The sequence below is a fragment of the Drosophila kikkawai genome, chromosome X (genome assembly GCF_030179895.1).
Source record: "Drosophila kikkawai strain 14028-0561.14 chromosome X, DkikHiC1v2, whole genome shotgun sequence".
NCBI classification, from domain to species: domain Eukaryota; kingdom Metazoa; phylum Arthropoda; class Insecta; order Diptera; family Drosophilidae; genus Drosophila; species Drosophila kikkawai.
Genome location: NC_091733.1, coordinates 8,043,267 through 8,065,028, shown reverse-complemented (window position 1 = coordinate 8,065,028; position 21,762 = coordinate 8,043,267). Strand labels below are relative to the sequence as shown.

Sequence of the window (21,762 nt, the reverse complement as noted above, 5' to 3'; positions counted from 1 at the left end):
TGTGAACCACACAACTCGGCCAAAAATGCATGAAATTCAATTCGGAAAGCTGTTCTGAATTGCCTTTTCTATGCTTAACATAACTGCATACTCAGTTTTGCTAAAATACATACATATAATCATCAATAATGCAAAAAAAATAGCTAGATGAGCATCACTGATGCACATGCGCATCACTGCCATTAAGCTTGATTTTTTTGCCCCCTAATATTGCAATATAGCCAGATGAGCATCACTGATGCCCATGAGCATCACTGATGCAAGTGAGCAAAAATTTCCATCCAATTTGCCCGTTTCCCAAATTGGGGTAACAGGCGAACAGAAATCAGCAGCAAGCAACCGAAAACTGGTATAAACTGTTATAAAAAGTCCAAGTTTCAAACCATTTGGGAGCCGGCGCAAGTAAGCGGAGACTCAAACCATTTGAATCCAATTAATAATTGGTATAAACTGTTATATTTGATTTTATGCATTTATATCTATTTGTTGCCGACAACACCAGCTTGATGGCAACAACAACCTTATTACAATAACATCCCTACAGCAGCCCATCCAAATTTCCGAACATTTCCATGCAAATTGCCCGTTTCCCAAATTGGGGTAACAGGCGAACAGAAATCAGCAGCAAGCAACCGAAAACTGGTATAAACTGTTATAAAAAGTCCGAGTTTCAAACCATTTTGAATCGAAATTTAGGGCACACTGAAACTGATCGTCGTTAAATTCAAATTCAAATTTGGCAGTTAAATTCAAATTCAATTTTAGCAGTTAAAATAATTTTAAAAAAATCTAAAAAATTGATAAGCTGAACCGAAAAATAAATGAAACGATTCCCACCTTGTTGTATTTGGTAGCAGTTTTTATTTAAAAGTTTTATGTATAACAATATATATAGCATACAGTATATACAACGTGATTCTTTATAAAATTAGGTACTAGAGTTTCATATATAATTATAGCTATTAAGTACTATATATAACTCTGGCTCTCTTCCTGGCTCCTCCTACCTCGTTTCTCGTTTCTCGTTTCTCCTTCCTCCTTTTTCCAAACCTTTGGAATAAATTAAAGGACTAAAATGTACACATAATGAAAACAAAACAGATGATCCAAAAGTTATTATCTCGTGTGGGGAGAGAGAGCGTGCTGGAGAGAATGTAGAGCGAGAGGGATATAGAAGACGACGAGATGAGTCTATGCTACATAAATATGTGGACAAGAAATAGATAACATGACATAAATGGGGGTATAAATAATCGGAAATGGGCGGAGCTGGGGTGCGCGGGCATAGATGGACTTAGGCGAGGCGTTTCTTTCGACTGGGCGACAGGATCTTCAGCATTGTGACGACGGGCGCCTCGAAGGACATGGACACCACAAAGGACAGGAAGTAGGAAGCCACCGTAAGACCGAAGAACATGACAACCTGCAAGGAAAACAATACCCTTTATAAATAACACAATTCCTAGGGAAATCCCTCCAATAACTCACCATCAGATCCCCGCCCAGATGCAGCGGTGCGTCCGAATTCAACGCCATGGAACGGATGACAATGGGATGCACCAGGTAAGCACAGTAGGTGACGCGGGAGAATGGATACAGGCAGGGCGCCGATAGCAGCGAGTTGATATAGCCGCCATATCCCGTGGAGCAGGCAATAGTAATCCAGGCCAGCGACAAGGCCCAGGCCGAGTGGCTCAGCGAGCTGTAGGCGGCGGCCGTGAACTGTGACAAATCCGCTCGATACAGGCCAAAGACCAGCACAAAGAGATTCAGCATGGCCAGAAACCAGGCACTGGCCACCGTCAGCTTGGGCAGACGGATTTTGCAGTTCGTCCGGAACAGAATCCAGCCCACGGCCATGCCAATCAGGTAGGGACCCAGGCGGGTCCAGGGCTTGTCGTAGATCTTGTCGAACAGCGCCAGCGGATCGTCCGTATTGGGTCGATGGTTGTTGGTGAACGCAATCACAGCGGTGGTAATCCAAGACAGAACCAGGAACACCAGCGTGGTAATGGCCGACAGCTTAAAGTGGCGGACGCCCACGATCAGGATAATGGCTCCAATCATATAGAACTGAGTGTCATTGGCCAGATACCAACTCCAGAGCATGCACTGCAAAGAAAAGGGGGGATATTCAACTGTTCCCATCGATAGACATCCCTAGCCATGCACTCACCATTTCATCCACAGGGAACAGCGTGTTGATATACAGGATATTCCGCCACCAATAGTCCGGGCAGGTGATGTGATCCATGGTCGGCGGATCAAAGATCGAGTAGGTGGCCAGATACTTCATGGTCACCTGAACCACGCCCAGCACAAACAGATAGGGTGCCGTTAGACGCATAAATCTGTAGGCCACCAGGCCCAGGAAGTGTGCTGTTCCGGCGGTGAACTCATTGGCGCCCTTGCTCAGCTTATTCAGCTTGCCCTTGGCATTCGTCCGGAAGTAGATGTACGAGATGAGGAAGCCGCTGATGAAGAAGAACGTGTCCACGCTGAACGGGCCATTGGTGATGGCCTGGAAGAAGAAGTTCTGCTCCACCTCCTTGCGCATCTCCATGTTGTCAGAGTACTTGAAGACCACGATGCATGTGTGGCCAAGGATTACCCAGGCCATGCTGAAGGCTCGCAGTCCATGGATGCAGGGTATGGTGTCGGCACCCACATTCCTATCGCAGATGGCATTAAAGTTCGTGATGGCCGAGAAGGAGAGCAGGAGCTCCGAGTAGATGCTCAGCTTCTCCGGCTCGTGGAGATGCCCCTCCAGGTGCTCGTCCGAGGTGCTTGTATCGTTACCGCCAACGCCGCCGCCGTTGCGATGATGATGATGGTCGTGGTGATGCTCGTGCTCGGGATCGTCCACATGATGCCCGTTGCCGCTGTCATTGTCATTCGGCGGCAGATTGAGCACCAGTTGATCCAGTTGCTTCAGGGAGTTGCTCGACTCGGAATGGGCGTGGCTGCGGTTCGACTGCTTCAGTGGGTCATCGTGGGCGGTCATCGTGTCGCTGTAGTCGGAGGAGGCACACCCAATCCCCGAGCTCGTTTCGCTGTTGTTCATCATCTCCTTGTCCTGGCGACGCAGGGCCTCCTTGAGCTTGCCGCGCAGGTAAATTTCGTACAGGGTGCCGCAGCAAATCAGGGCCATGACAATGCAGGAGACAACACTGTAAAAAAAAGGTGGAAAGTTGTTTTTTTTTTAAATTAGAAAATATTAAATAATTATTTGAATATTGAAAGGTTAACTCTACACAATAAATTAATTATATAAAAAACAGATGAATAAAACTAAGAATACGAAAGGAAGAGGCTCAGAACTTGCTTACTAGGGGGCGCAGGCGGCTTCTTCTTTAATTTGATGTTTTATTTTTTATATTTTAAAGCTATTCACCCTTTATTTGTAAATATTATATTATTAAAAAATAATTAAAAACGGAAAAACCAACATAGAACTGCATTTAAAATTTAAAAATGGTAATTTTATTTTTGTTGATTTTTTGGGAAAAATTAAAATTTAAAAAATCCGTAACTCAGCCAAACATGCCTTAAATTCAATTCGGAAAGCGGGTTTCTTTTAGTTTTTATAAAGTTAATAAACCTGCATACTACATTTAAAGATTTTTTAAATTTAATTTTTTTCCAATTTTCAACAATTTTAATGATGCTCAAATTTTAGTTTCCTACAAACATGTCTAGAAAGATTCGCCTGTTGATGCTGATCAAGAATAAATATGGTTTATGGGGTCGGAAATGATTAATTCACTAAATTTCAAACTGCTGACTGAAATTTTGATACCCTGCAAAGGGTATAAACTACAATTTTCAAATTATAAATTAACAGCAAAGTATATGCTCCTATAAACAATATAATTTATTTACTTTGCAAATTCCCCAAAAACTCTTTCTGCTAATTGTTAGCTTTATAATATTTGCCATAAAAATGCCGTTATTTCTTCATAAAAGATAACAAATTTTGGTTACTGTGTAAAAACCCATGGAATATATAGGGAAATATATAATCAGATTGCCCTGCTAATCAACACCGTCAACAAGGGGAGTTTCGCTTTTTACCATATAATTCGATTTCACACACGAAACTCGCTAATGACCAAAACCAACTGGGCAAAAAATAAAAGAAAAAAAAAACCAAGAAAAAAGCTTTCGGACTCTCCAGACTTCATTAGCGCTTGGGCCTGGCCCTACCCACCCATACTTACATCAACAGGCAGAAGGTCTTGTCCGCCCAAATGTTAAACTCCTTGTCGGTGGGCACACGTATGTCCAGGACGCGCAAATCCCGCGATGGCAGCTCCACATGGGCCCGGGCACCCATCTCCCCAATGTCCGCAATGGAGCAGCTGGAGGGCAGGCACATGCCCACATATATGGTGCGCAGCTGCAGCAGAGGATTACAGATTATTTACCATTTATAATTATTATTTGCAGGAGCTACTACTACTAACCACTTGGGTGGGTAGCGTCTCATTCAGCTGCATCTTGATCACATAGAAGCCGGGCACAAAGGGTGGCGGTGCATTGTAGACACTGCTATAGGCCTGGGTGTGAGCAGCGGCAAAGGGCAGGCCACTGGGAGCGGCAGCAGCGGCGGCGGAGTCCAAGGATGAGCCATTGTTACCGTCCTTGCTGGGAGCAGGAGTCAAGCCATCGTCGATGGCATCACACAGGGCCAATGAACCCATCCAGTAGTTGTTGCCGTAGAAGAAACCGGATGTATAGTGACCGGAAGCATCGTCCACTGTTGGAAAAAAGGGTAAAGGAGAAGGGCGGCGGCCATCAGTAAAGTGTGAATGGAGTAAATAGGTAATAACAAGTGTGAATGTTGCCCATATGCAATGTCATATGTGGAAAACCTATAAAAAGTGGATATTATGCAATTATGCAATTCAGTTGAGGCTTTAAAAAGGTTCAAGAGGCGACCTAAGGTATGCCCTATGGACTTATGTATATTTATTTTGATATTTTTTTTAAGGAAGAAAAGCTTTTTAAAATAGATTTTAAGGGATATTTGTAGTTTTTAAAGTATTTTTAAGTTAATAAAGGAGTTTCGTAAGGAAATAACTGATTTTCTTTGGGTATTTTAGGATTTTAAAATATATAAAATTAAGTAAATAAGTAAAAAAATATATGCATAAAAAAATATACAAACAATTAAGTCAGAAAGCTTTTTAAATTGATTTTTAAAGCTGAAATCTTAGGGATATTGGTAATTTTTTAAGTACTTCTTAGTTAATAAAGGAATTTCGTAAAGAAATAACTGATTTTTCTTGGGAATTTTGGGATTTTATCATTAAATAAATGAAATAAATAAAATATATATAAATATTAAATAAATAGTATGCATAAAACATAAAGAAATCTTCCAAAACATCATAAAAATTATATTTAAAATAAATGTAAAAGCAAAGCCAACTGCAAGTTACATTTTAAATACCTAAACAAAGTTTAAATTAAAAAATCTCAAGTATTTATTACATGTTACTACTATTTGTCATTTTAATCATTATAAAAATATCTCAAATAACTTAATTTTTGATTCGAAACGCTAACCCTCGAGCTGTGTAACTCTTTGTGATTTATTTGCACAAAGTTGAGGCTGTTATTTTTTGCTATTTTCGCTTTTAGCTTTTCGTTTTTCTTGTAACCAGTTGCCACAGAGAGGGAACCGAAACTGGGACTGGGACTGGGACTGTGTGTCTGCCAACCAGTTTTTATGGCTTTTGTTGTTGTTTTTCTTATTTTTTACAAGTTTTTTATTTTTTTGGTAACCGAAGTCATGCAACAATCTTTTGTTGCGGGTTGCGTGGCGACGAAGGAAAAAGCTGGAAGCGCTCTTACATGAGCATCAGGCAGCCAACATCCAGCATCCAGCAGCCACTTCCTCTACCCCGAAGCCTTGACCAAGCAGGAACTATCCGGCCACATCTCTCTCTCTCTCTCTTTCTGGAGGTTACATAAGACCCGGCCATGACCATGAGCAGAGCAGAGCTGCCTCTGGCTGGAGATGAAGGTGGGAGCTGGACGGAGGCATAAAACGGAAATGTTTGCCAACATATTTGCATGTACTTGACTAAGAAGTGTTTGCCAATTAAATACCATTCGTGTTTGATCGAGGAATATAATTAATTTACCGAAAAAACAGACATACAAATTGGAAGAAGTAAACAAAAATAATTTAAGGGGAAAGCAATCCAAAAATGTATAGAAAATATCTCAACAATTTATAGAAATTTTACATTGAAAAACTAACAAATTAAATTTTCAATTTTAATAAAAAATAACACAAAATATTCTAATTACTTTAAAGACAAATTTAAAAATTATTACAACAAAAAATAAAACTTAATAATATAAGCATGGGAATTTTAATTAAATTTAATTAATTTTTCAAGATAACAATGCAAAAATTTAAACTTTAATTATCCAAGATTAAAATAGATATATTTTATTAACATTCTAGCCATTTTTTTTATCTTTAACAAAAAAAAAATCCGTTAAAAAAAATTAAAGCTATATATAAAAAAATATATTAAAGCTATATAAAAAAATATATTTAAATATATATCCACACACCTTGTACACACAATAATATACACTGCTATTATAACCAAACTATTTAGTCCCGCCCTTCATCCTACCTCCCCGCCCCCCTCTACCTTTATATCTGTAATGTTTAAACATGTTTTCAATTTAATTTAACGATTGAGGTCACTTGATTTGCTTGTAGTTAGCATTTCATCACAAAAACCAAAAGAAAAAAATAAAAATAATAATAAAAAGAAACCCTCCTCTCCGTCACATAACACAAATGGGTCGCAAATGTACACACACGGCCATAAGTATAAGCGATCATATGTACTTCTTCTCTTCTCGCTGCCGAAATTCAATTGAACGTGTCATTCAAGCGTTTAACGCTTTTTTTTTTTTTGTAAATGGAAGCTGACTCCGAACAAGATCAACAGATGGGCCAGGCCTGGGCCAGACAATGAGCTTATCAAGGTGACAGCCTGACCAAGTTCACCCAATCCCCTGGCTGGCCAGATGAACTTGGTAGCGGCTACCGATGAAAGCCGACTTAAAGCAGATTTTATCAGGTATTCTTGTCTCTCGGGAAGGTCGTTTGTTGGTTCGACATGTGATCGAGTAATATAAATATAAATGTTAATGGGTCGAACTACATATAGAGAGGGGAAAGCGCATACAGTGAGCCAAGAAATCAAGAGTTGAGGCTCTGGAATTTCTGAAAATTCGAAAGATTTTGTAATAAAAAGAAGACAGGAAAGCAATTGGCTCTCTTAAAGGGCACCTAGAACTACTACTACTACTACATATATCGTGAGAAAATATAAAAGTTTAAAATAAAAAAAATATATAAAATAAATAATATTTAAAAATAAATAAAATTAAATTAAAAAACTAGTTAATAAATAAATAAAATAAAATATTGATAACAATAAAAATAACATAATATAAATAAAATAAATAGTATTAAAAAATAAATAAACAAAAAAATAAAATAAAATATCGAAAATAATTAAAATCAAATATTATAAATAGAATAGTATTAAAAAATGAATCATATAAAATAAAATACAGATAAAAAAAGAAATTGGCAAGCAAAATTTAAGTTTTAATAAATTTAAAAAACAAATTAAAATGAATTTATTATTATTTTTATATAAAAAATCCTATCAAAATTATTTAATAATTTTTTTTTTTTATTAGAAAAACATTAAACAAAAACCCCACCCAAGTGACCTGAAAGTTAAGCTAGACATTGACTTAATATTGTTTTGAAAAGCCTCAGCCTAAAAAATAGGCCACAAACTTGAGGCTCATTGTTGTTGGTTATTTTTCACAAAAATCTTTCGTCCAAGATCAACTTTTGTGCTGCTGCCTGTGCACTTGAAATGCGAGCCAAATATTTGCAAGAAGATTACAAGTTATATATGTATTTATATTTTTAACCGAAGGTAAGGACAGAGACCCCTTGTGATATAAAAAGCAAAGTCGGGCGGGGTAAGCAAACGGTGTTGACACATACACACAAACTACTATATAATGTTAGGCCGATCCGATGGCAGTCGGCCATAAACCATAATGAGTGGCAAAAACAATGAGGGAGGGGCTCAACACTTGGATTTCGGGGACCCGGTGACACGGCTGTTGAAATCCATTTGATTGATGAAAACGATATTGTATTGTATTGGCAATAAATAATCTTTGAATGTGTGTATATTCATTATTTCTATATTTAATATTGTGAAACTGCGCAAAAAATCCAAAAAGACATGCGAAAAACGCGCCCCAACTGTTAACGGTTCAATTAAGGCTTGAAAGGGGGGGAAAGGGGGGTTTCCCCCATTATAAAATATATAATTACATTAACTGTGTGTGTGAGTGTTGTGCGTCAGCGCATTGTTAAACCATAAATAGGTCCCCGCTGATGTTTGTTTTTGATTTATTCTTCAAACTCTTTGGGGTTGTAAATTTCAAGCAAACAAACTAAGTAGTTAAAACACAAACTAAACTTGGCTATGAATTATGCTTGAGTTGCTCTTGAAATTATCCATAAATCTTTATGGTTTTTCCTTTACATTTTTGCATATTTTTAAGGGTTTTTTTCTCTCATTTTATTACAAGAATTTTGTGCTAATCGAAGCGCTAAATGCTCGCCCATTTCCATTTAAATAATCATCATTTTTAGTTTTTGGCAATTGCGTACTTAATGTTTGGCTTTGTCATTAGAAGCCAAAAAAAAAAAAAAACTAATGTGGGGACATTAGAGGCGTGTGTTGTAGATTTAAGATTCTCGCCCGTGTTTGTCTTGGCCAAATAAATTCCTTGTCATCTGACACGCAACGCGGCAGTAGAGCTGGCTCAGAAGAAGAGTCTTTGAACTTGGGTGAAGCTGGCAGGCTGTGAAGCGTTCTGTGTACTTATTGTTGAGGTGTGTCTATTAGATCACATCACAATCAAGAGGATGTTCAGGTGCTTTGTTATTTTTATGGCCAAGAAGACAGGTAACAAAATATGGTTATAAGTCATATTTTTTTTAAGTGGAGAGAAGCCTAAAGATTATGGTTTTTATGATTATACTTATTGTTCAGGGTTTAAAGAAAAGGGAAATAAATATTTGTCATATAAATAATTTAAATTTAGTTAAAAATAAATTTTATAAAAATTTTAAACTATTAATTTATCTTTAATACACTTAAATATAAGCCGGAAATTGGTATTAAATTGGTTTTTTGACATTTAAAAGAATATTTATCTAGTGAAGAAATCATTTCCCACCCTATAAATCATATATATTTTTAATCAACATCAACAGGAGAATATAGCCATTTTAGAAAGAAATTTTTTTTTTGTAATTTTTTCAAATTTTTGTAAGGGGTTACATCATTAGAATTTACGAAAATTGGTAAAAATTTTGATAAAAAATTTTTTAAATGCAGTATGCAGTTTTTTTAGCCTTAAAAAATCTAAAATAGAACAGCTTTCCGAATTGAAATTAAAGCATTTTTGGCTTAGTTATGAAATATTTAAAATGCAAACTGCAAAGCCGCCTGAATTTAGCTTCCCCTTTTGTTTTTAAGTAAATTATTTATTTTATTCACATTTTTTTCCAATGAAATGTAAATAAAATGTATTTATTTATATTTTACAATTAATGTTTAAGCTGAAATTTAAACAATAAAAATGTAGTTTTAGTTTTAAGTACATTTCTTAGCCAAAAAATAAACAAAAAGGTTTCCTTGAAACATTTGTATTATTAAATATTAAAAAATATAAATCAAAAAAATCGAAATGTAAAACTTGGAAAGATAAATTAATTGAATTAAATTGATTTATTTAATTATTTCATTTCATTAATTTACAATTTTAAATTAAATTCTACCCTAGAAGTATGGCTACCTATTTTCTATGTAAATATTTCCAACTTTTTAAGCTTTAATGCCTCTGGCCAACATTCTCCGCCGCTTGACTGCGCAATAATTCCTAATTACGCATACGCTTTTCTCTCTGTTTTTCCTCTCTATTTATCTTTATTTTCTATTTAGTTTATTTTTCTATATTTTCTTAAATTCTTCCTCTATTTTTATCTGGTTTATTTTGTGTAACAATTACACCTGCCTGTTGCCTAATTGAGTCACATAATAAAACGCGACTTGTTTTGTGCAATTTTATGCTCGGAGATGCACAAAGATACAGATATAGATATAGTAGATAGTAACAGTACCAAATCGGAGCCCCTTTGGATAGTCAGAGACTTCCTGAATGGCCCAAGAGGAGGAGTAGATGATACTTATTCATATTCAGGTCTGCTTTCAATGTCAATGCTGGCGCTTTTGGCTGAGGCTTTTAACAACGCCCCCACAGAAAGTGGGGGGAAAACAAATAATGAATAAAATACAAATAAAATAAAAATAAGGTAAAAACACACACAGGTAGCAGAGAGACAGCCAGACAAGTGAGAGTCAAAGACTTGGCCTGTCTTTGGCTTTGGGTTTGGGTTTTTCTCTCCGAGATTCGGCACAAGGTCAGCTGCATCTTCAGTGTGTTGTGTTGTGTTTTTTGTATTGGCCATTGGCTATTGGTTATTATTATTATTATTTTTAGTGCCTGGCCTACCAACTGGTATTCCGCTTTTTAGACTTGGTCACTGACACGTGGCATGGCCAGTCTTTTGTATTTACGCAATAATCATCTCCAATCAAAATCAAACCAACAACTTTTTAAGGTATTTCTGCGCATTTCTTTGACTCAAAGAAAAACTGGTTCAGGGCTGCACTTGTGTGACTCACTGTATGGAAATCGTTAAACGAATATATAAATAATTAGCTCAAAGAGTGCACTGTCACCGTATTGATGCCTCAACTTGGACTTATAATTAGCTTTATAATTTAAGTATATATTCCTTAACTATAAGCTTTAAGGGGAGATTCCCAAAGATCATTATCTTTGTTTTTGGTTTTTTTATAGGGGAAAATGACAAGAAATCGTCATGATTTGAGGAATTTGTAGTAATTGAAATTTATACTCTTTCTTACACTTCTAACAATTTTTTTATTATATTTTATAATTATTATTATTTTAAAAAAATATTAAAAATAAATTTCCAAATAAATGTTTAAGATTTTTTGCGGAATTATGACTCTAATATATATTATATAAATATTAAAACATTAAAATTAAATATTAAATATTATATACATTTTTAATATACATTAAACATTACTTAAAAAAAAATATATATATAGGGTAAGGTGGGGTAAAGCCGACAGTGTGGGTAAACCCGACCTCCCTCTGTTTTCGAAAATCGGAAGCACTACGCAGACTAATATTAGTGTTGTCGTGTAGAGCATCGAAAACAATGTAAATGGTGGTATGACAGCATTTTATTGTTTTCACAATTTTGAATTTCATTTTTGTGCATAATTAACTGCAGGATATTTCTTTTTGTCAAAGTTATCGCATGAAAAGGTAAGTGGATTTAGATTCTTTGAATAAAGTCCTACAAAGTGCATATAAGTTTGGTTCATTTTTTTTCATAATTTCTTTTTTAATTGCGTTTTTATGAAAAATTACGTGGTGGGGCAAATCCGACCTCTAAATAGTGGGGTAAATCCTGCCGCAAAAAATCCAAAAAAAACAACAATCACACCAAAACCATCAACATCGCAGCCAACCAGACGTTTAACTCGAACCAAAAAACGCCAGCAAGCTATTTGAGCAGCGAATCAGATGATACTGATTAATTATTTTGCTATTTTAATTTTTTTAATTCTTTTATCTTTTATTACCATTATATAACATAACATTGATTGATTTATCATTGCAAAACCTATATTTAGGTTATATCTGTACTAAATCAACCAAAAATATAGGCGGTCGGATTTACCCCATCATTTTTGAACATAGCAAAAATGAACTTTTTCGTAAAACGCTTGTATCTCAAAACTTTTCAAAGGTATGAATAAAATGCCATGCATAGAACGTTGCGCAAAAGTCTAACCTTTAATTTGGTATATATAACGACTTTATCCGATGTAAAATAAACATTTTATAGCCAAAACCATTTACTAGGTCGGCTTTACCCCACCTTACCCTATATAAATGAATGTTTTTAGGTTTTTAGAGAGATTATAAAACTTTTACTTCTCTTCAAATTTATTTTGTAGTCCCTTTTTTAATATTTACAGCTTTATCTTATTATTTATCAAGACCTACAATTGCATAACCGCATCTCTCTTTAGGCTGACATCCCATTAAATAAGCTATAATTCAATAAATGATCAACAGACCCAACCAAAAATTGCAATTATGGTCAATAACCCCAAAAATTGAGAGCTCGTTTCATAACCAAAATCGTCTAAAAATTAATGCCGGACACGTCTGGTAGATATTTTATATAATTTTTCCTTTATAGCCGCCTAGCTTATATTATATTTAGTTTATTTGTGGTCAGACTTTTACCTAATCTTTTTTATTTTAGTGTTAAAAAAAACACTCAAAAAACAAATGCAAAATGCTCATAAACATTTTAGTGGGACGTGGACCTTCGTCGAAAAATGCAACAACCATAGAAATCGATCGATTAGCCTGCCAAGACCGAGTGTCGCGCATTAAACTTGAAAGCCCCGAATGGATGACGGACACTATTTGCAATATCCCCCTGTTTATATGTCTCTATGATATATTATATAGTCGAAATTAGCGCCGTCTCATGATGGAATGTAATTTCTGTCTAATTAACGTCCGTCTGGAAGCTGGTCGTAATAATTCAAGTTGGAGTTGCCTAATTGTGGCACTTTTGTGGGGCTTGTTTGCCCTCGAACAGTCTGCTGGATAATTGCACATTTGTCTCGGGTCTCTCAAGTGAAATATGAGCCCCGGTTTTTGTTTTGGTACAAAGTCCCGGCATAAAAGTCCCTTCAGCTGCCTAATAAATGCAATTTATTTTTGCCCAGCCACCATTTTTTGTTTTCTAAATAAATAATTACATTTAATAGTTTTGTTTACGCGCTTAAAATGTAAGTTGAGGTCCTTGAATATTTACTAAATGTATTTCTAAACTGTAAATAATTTAAATTTTAAAAGTTTAGGCTTTTAAAAGCAAATGATTCAAAGAAAATAATTGATTAAATCATGAATTAAATTAAATAAATTATGTTTATGAGAGGAAAAATGTCTCGCTACTTATATTTCCTTAAAAAAAACTTTAAATATAATTTATTTAATTATATATTTTAATTTACATATATTAAAAGCACCTATCTCCTAGTTTTTTTATATATTTATATATTAAATTATATTAAAAAGCCTTTAAAATTATTTAAAAACCCATTTAGCTTGATTTGTCTAATTTTTTAAAATCAACTTTTATAAAATATCAAGTAGATTTATTCTTTCTTTTTAAAATTTTTAAAAATATATATTTTAGCATATATATTATTTACATACATTTAAATTGTTTTTATACTCTAAAAAAATTACCTTAAATAAAATAAAAAACATCTAACTACCAAGTTATTAAATATTTAGTTAAAAAACCCCTTTAAAATTGTAAAAATCATCTAATATTATTTCACAATAACCTTTATCCTTTCAACTCCTACGAAAAAATATAAAAATATATCAAATTAAAAACAAAAGCCAGTTTATAACTGTGGAATTTGTCCTTAACCTTTCCAGCTGCCACCGATTTGCTGTTGGCCAATTATTTGCAATTGCGTGGTTGGTTTTTCTTTAGTTTTTAATTACGCACAATTATACGAAAGCCAAAAACAAGTTCGTTGCCTAAGTCGTTCGTTTTGACGGCTAATAAAAAACTAAGCCAAAAACAAAAACAGAAAACGTTGTAAATAATCATAAATATATATAAAACAGAAATAAACCAAAAACAGGTCAAAAATGGGGGTTACAGTTGAAAGTATTTTACATACAGCCGCCTTAACTACAGTCAAGTTATAGCCAAGTTATAGTTGTCTTGGCCATAATTTCATTTTCGCTGAACAACTAAAAGTCAGAGAGAAGAAACGAGACAAAAACAAAAACTGCAAGACATTGCAACAATCAAATTAAAGTTACATTACATAAGTTAAGCTTTTTTTTTTTTATTTTTTTGACCAACAAGACGAAGACTGAGGTGGGGGTAAGGAGAGCTGGAGCGACGGGGACAACTTGTCTCTCGGCTTGGCGACTGGCCGTGTTTATTTGTTGTGCAATTTTTGGTCGGTTCCATCTGCTTCTTCGGCTCGAAAGACAACCGTTTATATAGAAATGTGTGTATATATGCGTACGGGAAAGCCGTAGAAATTATGTTGCGTGACGTTTCATTTCGCACAAAGGCTGTAATTGGGGCCTGTTACCCCCTTTTTTTTAAGCCAACAACCGTTGTGCATTGTGACCAACTCTAATGACCAAAACACAGTCCTAGAGACTTGGCTACAATTTTGAAACTTGTAACTTTTCAATTCAATAAGTTTCAATTTGACGCGAGGTCAAACACTGTGATTTTCCCCATAAAAATCAACACAAATAGCGCTTTTCTTGGCTTCCCGGTTCCCGGAATAATTGCAAAAATTAAAATAAAAAGCCACAGACTTGGCCAACAGAGAAGCAAAGATTGTGAAAGCTTTTTTATATTTTTTTTTGGTTTTCTTTGAGGAAGTTTGCAGTTTGGATGGTAATAATGATGATGAGGCCAATATTTGCACTTCCTCTAAGACTTTTTGCCGACAACAGTTTTTGTTTACAAACTTGGCCAAACTCGACAAAGTTAGCCGAAAAAAAAAGACGTCTTGGAGATTGCAAATTACAGTAGATATTAGCTATGTGCTATATATTATGATATTCGTACTTTTTTAAGAGAAAACATTTTGCTATTACAGAAAATCTATAGGATCGCAGCTTGATAAGATAATTTAAGTAAAAACCAAAAGGAAAGCAAACTTTAGGAAGCCAAATTCTGTGTACCCTTGCAGTTTGCATATAAAATCTATCGTAATTAAGCCAAAAATCCATTAATTTCAATTCGAAAAGCTATTCGGTGTTAGTTTTTATAAGTTTAAACATACTGCATTCTCAATTAAAATTTTTTTTTAATTTTTGATAATTTTAACGATGTAACCCCTTATCAAATTTTGAAAAAAAAAAAGTCAATTTTTTTTCTTGCCAAACAAGGTCAGATCGACTCGTTTTTTGATGCTGATAAAGAATATTTATGATTTATGGGGTCAAAAATAACTCCTTCAATGTGTTACTAGCTTCTGACTGAAACCATAATACCCGGTAAGGGTATAAGAAGCCCAGTTAACAACATTGAGAAAAATATTGCCTATAGCAGCGTATTTATTATAAAACAGCGTTGATAATTTTCTTATTTTAGCAAGTAAAACTTTTCGTTTTCATTATGATTTTGATCACTAAAGTATAATAATATATAGTACCAAGTTTGAGAAAAATATAAATGGTATAAGCCAAGTTATTAAGGAACAGTAGAGTTTATTTTGTTATTTTTTCTAGAATTTTTCAATCATTAAAGTTAAAAGAAGCATTAGAAGTCAAATTATTATTATTAGTATTATTTAATGTTTATTATTAATAATAATAATAATAATAATTAAAAGAAGCTACCAGAAACCTTTAAACTCATTCTTTAAATATTAAAAAAATTTCTCAGAAATTTTTAATAAGTGAAATTAAAGGAAGCATAAGAAATAAAACTAATATTATTATTATAGGAATATAATATTTAATAATATTATATTATATATATATTTCTAATATTATTAAAATAATTTCTCAATAACAACAAAATTTCTCGAATATTTTTTTATATAAAAATCATTTTAAAAGCATATTCCTTGCCTTTAAGCAATATCTACTGTAGTCTTTTTTGGTTTCTATGAATAGTTTTTTTGTCAATGGCTTTGTTTTCGGGGTGTCACCCTTGTCTTGTGTCGCAGCCTTCCACTTGACTTCCAAAAAAAGCTGCAGTCGCTGCAATTGTCACGGCGAGTGCATTTCAGGGCAACCTTCAACCTGCCAATCGCCGGCAACTCGTCGACTTCGACTTCGACTTTGAGTTCGAGTTCGAGTTGGGGTTTGGGTTTGGGCCTAAAAGTTTGGGGCTAAATGCAGCCAGCGAAGCGGAGAGCTGCAACAACAACAACTGCCGCAACAATGGTAATACGGCTACAATTTATTAGCCATTGATCTTGGCCATCGAGCTGAGGATTGGTAGTATATGTGGCTCCAGATACGAAACTGAAACTGAAACTAAAACTGAAACCGAAACCCGCTCGCTGGAAATTATTTATGTCCAATCTGAAGCGTTTAAATAACAATTTCCAGACGGCGGAGAGTCCGGTTTAAAGCTGCTGCTGCTGGCCAGCAGGAAAAACTTTGGCCCTGGCCCGGCGACTGCTGCTATTGCTCATGTGTGTGGTAATATATATATAAATATATAACCAAAGATTTACTGGAGACATTGACATAGATGCCAGGTAACGCAGGTAACTGTCCCTGCTCACGAAACTCCCCCCAAAAGCCCAGTGACAAGTTCCCAGACGGAGAGGAGATGGCCCTAGCACGAAGGTGAGGGTTAAAATTTAACAACAAATAGAAAAATATATTAGAGAGGTTAAAAAAAAGGGTTTGACTTGAAAGCAAACAGGAGGGGAAAAAACTTCTAAAAAAATTGGATTAATAGACGATATTTTGTTAAGCCTTTTGGCTTTGTTAAATTTTAAACTAAATAAATATATTCCCTTTCTTTTATTAAAAAAAAACTATATTTTACAACTTTTTAATTACCAAATTTTCCCCTTTTCACTAATTTAACTGGAAAAAATCTTTAAACGAGCATCTTAATTACAGAAAAATCACTTCCGAAACTGTTAAACCTTTCTCTTAGCCCCCGGGAAATGGCCATTTTCATTACCATTTTCCCTGAACTTGAACCATTGCTTGTTTGAGAGCTGATTTTAAACGATATTGTGCTCACTTTCCGGTCACTTTATGCCCATGGTGCAACCACCGATGGAATAATAATAAAATAAAAAACTAAAGAAAGAAAAAAAAGAAACTTTGAAAGGGGGCCTCCTCTCTTTCTCTTTTTTTTCTTTTACAGTATTTCTGCTTTTTTTCTCCCCTTTTTTTTTGGGCTGCAAGCAGCAGTGTTTTGTGTTAATTGATTACATAACCAGCTATAGCTTGGTCGACTCAAATCAAGTCGAGGCGAGTGGCCAGTGGCCAGTGTGTGGAGTCAGTTGGTCAGTGGATCGGATTGCTGGAATCGATAGGATTGCTTTTTGGGGCGGCAACTTGTCGCAACCGAAAAAAAAAAACGAAAAAACTGAGAAAACCGAAAATAAAACAAGTCATAATTTCAGACTGAGATTGAGAGACTTTTGCAAATACTAAAGGCGAAAAATCGATCTCGACCTGATCTCGTTTGCAATTGAACCGTTATTCAATACCAACTAAACCCACTGACATAATGACCAGAAAAGCCATAAAAAAATAAAAGAATGAAAAAAATCAACTGGAAAACCTACTCAAAAAACCACCTTTACAATTTAACCAAAAATGGGTGTCTAAAATTCAGCGAAAACGATGCCGAAAAGTCCACCCATCAAGCCAAGATTTGATTGAGCTGTTGCTGCAGTAGAAGTTGCTGTTGCAGTTGCTGTTGCTGCTGCAGTTGCATGTTGCTGGCAAGAACTAATTGCGACCTTGGCGATCTCTAGCTAACATCGTATCGTATCGTGCACTTATGTAGATTGTGTGCTTTATGGTCGAATTCTCCATATAAAACCATATATATATGTGTGTATATATCTCTGGCGATCGCCGGCGAATGGCACGTTCAACGCCAGAATTGGTTTACGGTTTTCCTTTTTTTTTTTTTTGCCAGCGAGTTGAAAACAAGATCAGAGTTGAAAAATGTGTGTGTGTGTGTGTGTGTGTGGAAATTTTGGCAATAACGTGTAAGGGAAGTTGAAGTGAATGGCCATCTTGTCACGTCTTGACATCAGACGATCTCCATTTGTCACCCAAAAAATATATGGGAAATCATTAAATAACATTTAAAAGCATTTAAAAAGAAGCTCATCTAGTTAATAATTATTTAAAAATATTTTTTAAGACTTGAGAATTATTAATTTTCTAGCTGAATGCCTTTTTGCTTTTGCATATTTTTGTATTCTTACATTTTCAATTGAGTTTGTCCAAGATAATAGCTTTTGCTATTAATTTTGAAGTTTGTTCTTTGCAAATTAACATATCCAATGATTGTATGACCTACATTTTTAAATATTCATAATTTATGTTTCTTTTAAGGTTGTTTTGTTTTATTATCGATAACTAACTAAAGATTCTAAATTGAATGCCATTTGTAATTGGTGTCAAGCAGAGATCAAAATTTATAGAAAATTCGAAAAAGATAACTAAGAAATTAAGAATTTTGGAATATGTAGAGGTTTTAATTTATTATTTATTAAGAAACTGGCAAGATATCGATGTTTTAATCGAAATTAATCGATTTTTGTATCAATACCAAAGTAAATAATAATATTGCCATAATTTCTGCACTTCTTTTGTCTTTCACAACAACAAAGATAAATGCTAAATAAATTTCCTCTAATAAATATCGATATTAATTGATAAAAAATCGATTTTATTGAATAAAAAAATATATAAATATTTTCAAAAAATGCCCATGATTGCTTTTCATTTAAGAAATTTTTTAAAGAAAAATTGAAAACTTATTTAAAAACCATTTTAAAGTTAAGTTTTTCTAGGTAGGACTTACTCTTGACCGCCCACATCTTGGCATCGCTGAGTCCGGCGAGATAACTCCTCATATCCCGGCTGCAGTTGGTCGCAATACCGCCGTCGGTCTCCACCTGGCCCCACTTGGCGGCCAGCAGGGCGAGATCGAAGACATTGAGGGCATCCCTTAGGCGACGAGTGCGCGTGAGATCAAAGGATGCTGCCGCGGCAGGTGGAGCCGGGAGGTCCGTGTGCAGGCTGAGATTGATCACATTATGCTGATCCAATGATGGTGAGGTGGTGAGGTTATGATTGCTGCCGGGGAACTTGCCATCGTCCTTGTCGATGGCCGCTTGGTTAGTGGCTACCAGGGCAAGGATTAGGGCCAGCCAGAGAGTCCTGCTGTGCGCCATGTTCATCTGCCGCCACAGTAGGCTATATATATATATATGTATATATGCTCTATATACTATATGGATATATGCAAATTAACGGGGCACGTTCCTGCGACGATGTCTCAGCCTCGAACTCACTTTCACTCCACACGAAAAAAAAGGTAAATAAATAAATACGAAAACCCGAGAAACCTTAAAATCCAATTTGGGTTAAACTGCGAATTTAGATATCTCTATATGTGTGTAAATATATATATTATTTTTATATATATTTTTTAAGCACCAGCATTTTCACAGGCAAAAAAAATATGAGCTTTAAAAAATATTAACACTTCAAAGAGAAGAACCGTTAGAATACGGTTTTGTTTTTGTCACTTTTACTTTTGTTTTCTTGGCTTCCTTTTGTATATTTTTTTTTTTATTTTAAACACAATAACACACGCGCTTTTGCTATGGATCCCAGTGATTCTGTGTGATTTTCTTGTGATCTGTGATTTGTGTGAGGGAGCTGCGAGCAGCGACGACCGCTTGGCATGAACGCACGTCTACGAATCGCGACTGCGCGTCTTGAGCAGCTGTAAAAATATGTTAACAATTCCAATAACGCAGCGCCCAAAAATACAGCAAAAACACATCTCCGACTCAGACTCTCGGGCTCAAGCTCAACTGGAGACTCAAAAACTCTGCTGGCGCTCGAGCGCTCTCTCGCTCTGTCTGTCTCCGAAAGCGCAAGTGAGTGAATGTGCATGTACCGTTAGTTGGCCCAACGAAAGTGTCTGGAGGAAGAAATGAGCGGGCGAGAGCTTATGAGCAAAGCGATCTCTCTCTCTAGCTCCTCTCTCCTTTTCAGCTCCTCTCTTCGTCTGGTTCGTCTAGTAAAAGCCCTGCGTCATCGACTATGTTGTAATAGCCTGGTGGTAAGACCTGCGTGTATGTGTGTGTGTGGCGGCTGTTATGGAATTGTGCGAAAGTGTGCGTGTTGCAAAAGTGGCCGCAAAAATGAAATTAGCCATTGATATTTGAATACGCGCCGAAGAAGGACGGATGCAATCACTATATCTGTATCTGTATCTGTATATGCTTATGTATATGAGTGACCATATAGCGAATTCCAGCTAAGTCGGTCAAATCAGTTAAGTCGCCTAAATGAGCTAAATGGATTCGCACTCAACCACTCAAGATGGCACACAATAAACCGTCGTCGACGACGGCATAAATCCGAATTGGCAACTTCATATCAGTTATAATAATTATTAAAGTTGGTACATCGTCTCATCAGCTTCAAATCTGTGATAAATTCACGTCCCTAGCTCGCTATGTGTGACATCGTGAGAGGCTTAGGGGTTACAAGTTGATTTTTTTGGTTTGATTTATTTACAATTAAAGACTTAATAGGATCAAAATGAAGCCAAGACCCTTGATATCTTCTGTGTAAAATTTATCATTCACTTTATTCCAAAAATGTAGAACAATTTAATGTTTTTATGATCATAACTTGGCTTATACTCAATTAATTTCGAGGTGGTTAGGTTTTTTCTTTTGGTTTTTACAGGCAAATTTTCATGCATTTAAATCTTAAATTTAATTTTTGTTTCTGTAAATTTTAAAAACATTTTCGGATGATACATTTTAGATTTTCTTAATTTTAGCATTAAATATACATAGATGCTAATGAAACATTTATTAACTTTTTTGAGCCAAGTTATAGACGTTTTGAGTTGAGAGATTTCCTGAGAGCAAACCCTTGATACCTTCTTTGACTTTAAACAATTAGTTTCTTGAGATTCGAGATAATTACACTGCACTTGCTGCAATTACTTAATTAAAACACATCCCACTTTACGATCTGCCTTTATTATTCCATGTGTTAACATAATTTTTAGGCCACAAAAATAATGTTAATTGTAGGCTTGTCATATTAGTAATTTTTCTGGAAGCTTCATAATTAAATTTAGCTTAAAAAATACACCTTTAAAGCTTTTTGTTAGTTAATTATTACCATATGAAAGACGCATTAATGTTTAACTAATGTAAAATATGTATGAAGATGAAAACTTGCAGCCAAATGAATTCGCAATGGAATGACTCATTGAAATACTCCAATGAATAACCCAGCTGGCATATTGACACTCGATATTTAGATTTAAAAAGACGGATATAATCTGATAAAATATAGCAAATCGAAATGATTTAAGTGTCTGGGATTAAAAGTGATTGAGATAATTTAATTTAGCATGCAAACTCTTTTTTTTTTAACGTTTTTCCACATTCACTTGCCGCCGCTGCTGCTGCTGCATTCCCGTTTCCACTCCCATTCCCCAAAATCTCCATCCCCCCCCCTTTCCAAGATTCCAGCCAAAAAACACTGGGAATGGAGGAATGCGAACGAATATGTCGCAAGAGATGGAACAATTGTTGCTGTCTTTTTCTCGCCTGCTGACCCGTTTTACCAACTCCGCGAGAGCAGGTGAGAGCGGGAAAGAGCGAGTGCTACTTGCACCTGGCGCAGAAACAACTAGCTCTGCCATACATATTGTGCAATCCTCGAAACGTCAAATGTCTC

The 21,762-nt window shown here is 35.2% G+C and overlaps 1 protein-coding gene across 1 annotated transcript; it reads right to left on the bottom strand.

Annotated features, from left to right (window-relative positions):
* Positions 1-873: 873 nt before the first annotated feature.
* Positions 874-19,747, bottom strand: LOC108083627 (uncharacterized). Its single transcript, XM_017179500.3, has 6 exons — positions 18,845-19,747; positions 4,467-4,759; positions 4,221-4,399; positions 2,177-3,170; positions 1,489-2,112; positions 874-1,423 (listed from the first exon to the last, which is right to left on the bottom strand). The coding sequence occupies exons 1-6, from the start codon at positions 19,221-19,223 to the stop codon at positions 1,295-1,297; spliced, it is 2,598 nt and encodes an 865-aa protein (XP_017034989.1). The 5' UTR covers positions 19,224-19,747; the 3' UTR covers positions 874-1,294.
* Between the last annotated feature and the right edge of the window lie 2,015 nt (positions 19,748-21,762).

Excerpts from the sequence above, each read along its gene's own strand:
- LOC108083627 (XM_017179500.3), bottom strand. The coding sequence starts at position 19,223 with ATGAACATGGCGCACAGCAGGACTCTCTGGCTGGCCCTAATCCTTGCC. Across the intron at positions 4,760-18,844 it reads CAAGATGTGGGCGGTCAAGA|TGGACGATGCTTCCGGTCAC; the intron begins GTAAGTCCTACC and ends TTTTTCCAACAG. Across the intron at positions 4,400-4,466 it reads AGACGCTACCCACCCAAGTG|CTGCGCACCATATATGTGGG; the intron begins GTTAGTAGTAGT and ends CCTCTGCTGCAG.